Source organism: Nicotiana attenuata, unplaced genomic scaffold (assembly GCF_001879085.1).
Source record: "Nicotiana attenuata strain UT unplaced genomic scaffold, NIATTr2, whole genome shotgun sequence".
In the NCBI taxonomy this organism is placed as follows: Eukaryota; Viridiplantae; Streptophyta; class Magnoliopsida; order Solanales; family Solanaceae; genus Nicotiana; species Nicotiana attenuata.
In genome coordinates, this window is record NW_017672854.1 from 9,542 (window position 1) to 14,771 (window position 5,230).

Below are 5,230 nucleotides of genomic sequence, written 5' to 3' on the forward strand. Positions count from 1 at the left end.
GAAATCTTCCTCAGAAATTCTAGGTTGCCCATTCTAGCTTATGCTCGTAAATGCAAACACTTGTTCGCAAAAGTGAGGCTTGAAATTGTGAGACTGATCTGCAGCAGAACACCAGCAACAGAAGTGCGCCAGCAATTCCAATCTCAACCAAAGTCATTCGAAATACGTCTGAAACTCTCCCGAGCCCCTCGGGCTCCAAACAAACATGCACATAAGTGTAATAACATCATACAAACTTGCTCACACGATCAAATACCAAAACAATACCTAGAACTACGAATCAGACATCCAAATGCATGAAATGTTTTTAAAGAACTCAAGAACTTTCAAATTCACAACCGAGTGTCCAAATCATACCAAATCAACTCCTTTTTACACCAAATTTAGCAGTCAAGTTGTAAATAATAAAATGAACCTATACCAAGTTTAGGAACCGAAATTCAAATTGGATAGCAACAAAGTCAACCTACGGTCAAACCTAGAAATTTTTTAAACCTTAAAATTACTAATTTTCAACAAATCACGTTAAATCAAGTTAGGGACTTTCGAATTCAATTCTGGGCATACGCCCAAGTCCAAAATTATGATACGGACCCACCGCAATCATCAAAATTCCGATCTGAGTCCGTTTACATAACATATTGAGCGTAGTCAACTCAAATTATTTTTTAAGGCTAAAATTCACATTTTCTTCAGGTTTTCACCTAAAAACTTTTCAGAAAAAGACGCGGACTGCGCACACAAATGAAGAATCGCTATACGAAGCTAATCGAGGTCTTAGAATACCGAAATAAATTCTAGAACTCAGAATAACCTATCGGGTCTATCATAAATACTTTTGGTGCTTCATCTCTTTACCTGTGCACATTCCCTCAAGCAAATCTCATGTTTCTGACATTCCTTTGTTACTTTTCAACGTTCTTGTATTGCTTTGTCGTATTTGGATTTACATGATTTCTTCACTTTTTATTAAGTAAAAATAAAATGTATCAATATATTTCATATTTTATGGACCAATATGTGGGGATCGGGATCGGGCTCAGCCCGGGCGACACACATCTAGTACCTTGAGTAAAATTTAAGGTTTGAGACATTATCGATAATTAGTTATCAGTTCAGTTTTTTTGGTTGACTTTAAAGAAAGTGATTTTGTTTCTTCTTTTTTATTGGTGGCCGTGATGTGAAAAAATTCAATGTTAGGGTCACTATTATTAAGCCAAATGATGTTAGATCTAATCCTCTAGTAATATTCTTTTATCTTAAGGATATTACTATAATATACTAAATAGGTTTTTTTTAATTGTTGAATGAATATAATAATAGGAATATTACTAGAATTCTGGACGTCATTCAATCTTGCTAGCAACCTTTTCTCTTTTTCGGGAAAAGGTTCCCAAATGGTAACTCTCATCTTTCTGGACGAGGCTCCTCTCCATTTTTCGTTCTCTCCTTATTCTCAAATTTCTATTTGGGTTTGTGACACTTGTTCTACAGTTAAATACCATTTTTCCAATTGAACAAGTATCATGTCCAAAGGTATAAAAAGTTATGTATCATATACTCATCTTTTCATAAGAAGAAGTTATTTAGTACTTCACCATATAAGGCATGCGTTTACTCAAAGCATTACTGGTATTTAATCCAAGGTCAAGATATATCTCGATGGACCACACGAATACTTACTGTCCTTTCAATTTTTTCTTTTTTTTTTTCTTTTTTTTTCCCTCCTAAATCCTACATTTTCGGCATGAATATCAGGTAGATCCCTACTAGTGCAAATAACAAAATGAACATGACCATTCATTCTATAACAAGGTATTTAGACACTTAAGTCGGTCTAAGGGAACTTATCATTTTTTTCTTAAATCTAAAAGATGGATAATATATTACCACATTTTCTTTATGCAATTATAACATGGTAAAATGCAAAATTTTATTTTTCTCAAAAAAATGTTGAAGCGTTCTCTACTTTAAAAATCTACTCCTTTGTGATTGTTAGGAGAAGCCTTTGGTCCATGCATAGTCGTACATGCTCAAAAAATGACTTAAAGAATTGAGATATTTAGATCTCGCCATTTTTTCCAGTCCTGCCCCAGCCTTCTCCTTTATCTGCCTCTACTTTTACATAGGAGGATTATGCAGAGAAAATGGAAGGGCCAGGACAGCAAGAATTGAACCCCACACCTATTATGTGATAGATTCACGTCAGTTACACTAACAGTACCCTAATTAGACAGTATTTAGAGGCTATTTAACAAATTTCTATGCTTTCTTCTTATAAATTTAGACCAATTCCTTCCCAAAATATTTGTATCCCATTTTCAAATGAAATAAAGTTGTTTAAGGAAAAGTTTTAGTAGCTTGGAAGATGCTTAAATAACCTTGGACCATATTCACATCCGCATGCTCAAGAAAATAAAAGGATATTCGTTTACAATATATAAGGTCAAGAAAAGCATGCTATTGAAGTTTGGAGCAATTGTAGCAATAGCTAGCTAGGGTGACCACCCCAAAATGGCATCTAATATAGCAATGAACTGTATGGTAGCTTACATTTGATAAGAAAGCTAATTTTCAACTTACAGACAAAAATATCAAATTGCAAGCTAATTCTCAACACAGACAAAAACAAGCAAATTGCATCTTCTGACTTCAATTTATATCATTCATATATACATGCAAAGGCATATAAGCCACTTCCACAAGTGGATTAGCGTTTTGAAATTTCAGCCACTAAATTTACTATCACTTCTCCTATAAATTGGTCATACAAACACCTAAGTTGAGTAACACAATTTCCTACAATAACAGCTTAGTTATCAGTTGTCAAAAAAAAAAATTGTCATGGCTTTAGCAAAAAATTTCTTGGTTTCTCTTTTGTTTGCACTAATTGCAACACATGTTGCAGTAGCCCAAGTAGGAGGACTTCTCAGTGGCCTCCTTGGTCCAATACATATAGATGGGGTTCTATTTTGCAGCCTTAACGGCCAAATAGATATCATCAATGGAACCACCACCCCAGTTTTCCCTAGTAAGTTCATTATTTTGTACGTAGATAAGTACCGCATATATATATATATATATATATATATATATATATATATATATATATATATATATATGCAAAAAATGTTGGGGTCAGTATGAATCCTCTCTTCTTTCTTTAAGTTCAACTCATACCATCATGTTCATGCCAAAATAATATAAGAATAGTAGTAGATCTAAAATATTTTCAGGTATTGAGTTGAGTGAATCCTGCACTCGCTGTCAATAAACTATATATAGCCCCACGATTATAACATTTATCACATTCATAAAAAGTTTCTGCATGTTGAATTGTGTGACCATCTCATCTAAAGGCTTAAACTGTTAGATGCTATACTCTTATTTACATAACTATATCTCCAACTTGTTCCTTCACATGTGAGCCTCGTTTATCTTTGCAGACGCATTAGTGCAGCTGCGGTGTGGAGCAGGAAATGTTGTATCAAGTACCACAACAAATGGATCAGGAGTGTTTTCCCTCGTGTTGGATCCTCTTCAAAATATTTTGTCATCGCTACTATCCAACTGCAGTCTGGTGGTTACAACTCCGCTCTCAACATGTAATGCGAGCTTACCATCCATCGGGCTTTTGCAGTCACCTTTGCAGCTAGTTGGGAAAACCCTAGTTGGCCTTCTTAGTACTGTCAATTTAGGTGCTACTGGTTTTCAGCTTCTTCCTAATCTCATTTGAACGAGCTAGCCAAAATGTTAGTCGTTAGTCTATATATGTTGGATAATTTGTTTGCTAAGTGTTGCTTACAAAATGTTCTGTAGTGATGCATCAGCAAGAGTTAACCTAGTTGCCCTGTTGCTGATTGCATGAATAAGGATTGTTGTTGTTTCCACGTACTAGTGATGTAATTGTTTGAATGTATTCCTTTCTTGTTGGAGTGTTATGAATATGGAGTTGTCATTAATCAATTGTGATTAATAAAATGCAAATAATTTATGCAACTGTAATATTGGAGCCATTTAATAGTATTTGATCGAGTTTTTATTTTATTTATAGCTTTTTCTTGTTTGTTACCCCTTCTTTGTTTTCTTTTATATATGAAGCTTCTCTTTTGTGAATATATATCTTTATATTCCAAAAAAGTGGCAATATATTATTCGCTCAGAGATATTTTTAAGAATTTTCTATGATCTTTTATCACAACCCAAGCTCACAGCACATATTGTTTGTTTTAGGTTTAGGCCTATTCGAATTTGTCGGGCTATGCCATATCGAGCCCCAAAAGCGTGCATACCATATGAATTTGTGTCATGCCTTATAAAGATCTTCACTTTTCTTTCTTATTTTGATGTGGGATTCGCCTAAAATAACATGTGCATCCCTTCTTCGAAATTAGCATAGAAGTCTTGACTTGTCCTCGTTGGCCCGCCTTCTATCATGGGAGTCACATCTATAGAATTGTTGCTTAATTTCCTCATTGCTGCATTCTAATTACAAGAGAAATAAATGCCTCGAGGAATAGAAGCATAGTAAGACGAATCAAAATATTCTTGTGATTATTCCTACAGAATTGCATTTCTTAGGAGACAAATGAACCATAACAATTCAACGTCTTTAGCTGAAAACAGAAAGCTTTCCACACAGTTATTACTTGAAATCTTTTAATCTTTTAGTGACAATTTAGATCTTTAGACAAATAATCCATTTTCCTTCTCATTTCATTGCTGAGACATCAATTACTCCTTTTTTTAAATACTAAAACTTACATATTCAGAAACTATATGGAGTAATTTTACGTTGGAGTATGAACTATGATTTTTAAGAAATTAAAATTATTTTAATACAAGTTTTATGAAAATCATAGTTAACTAAAATAATGTCCAACTTTGGAAAAACTGAATTTTCTTTTTCCTGAATTGATCTGAAGCGTAGAAGTGCAAGAAAAACAAAAAAGGGTATCTACCGCATTCAAACTATATATGGTTATATTTTAAGTACATTGCAAATGTTGGCTATACTTTAAACAACAGTCCTAAAAGTGGCTTCTCCACTTTTTTGCTTGGGAAAATGACATTATATAGCCGTTCTCAAAATAATAGTCGAAACAATATATATATATATATATATATATATATATATATATATATATATATATATATATATATATTGTATATTATACACAAATTTTATATATTTTTTTGACTACCAAATATAAATAATTGTTGGCGTGGG

At 33.2% G+C, this 5,230-nt stretch overlaps 1 protein-coding gene across 1 annotated transcript; it reads left to right on the forward strand.

Annotated features, from left to right (window-relative positions):
* The first annotated feature begins 2,776 nt into the window (after positions 1-2,776).
* Positions 2,777-4,005, forward strand: LOC109214709 (phylloplanin-like). Its single transcript, XM_019378660.1, has 2 exons — positions 2,777-3,031; positions 3,447-4,005. The coding sequence occupies exons 1-2, from the start codon at positions 2,845-2,847 to the stop codon at positions 3,734-3,736; spliced, it is 477 nt and encodes a 158-aa protein (XP_019234205.1). The 5' UTR covers positions 2,777-2,844; the 3' UTR covers positions 3,737-4,005.
* Positions 4,006-5,230: the final 1,225 nt, after the last annotated feature.

Excerpts from the sequence above, each read along its gene's own strand:
- LOC109214709 (XM_019378660.1), top strand. The coding sequence starts at position 2,845 with ATGGCTTTAGCAAAAAATTTCTTGGTTTCTCTTTTGTTTGCACTAATT. Across the intron at positions 3,032-3,446 it reads CACCACCCCAGTTTTCCCTA|ACGCATTAGTGCAGCTGCGG; the intron begins GTAAGTTCATTA and ends TTATCTTTGCAG.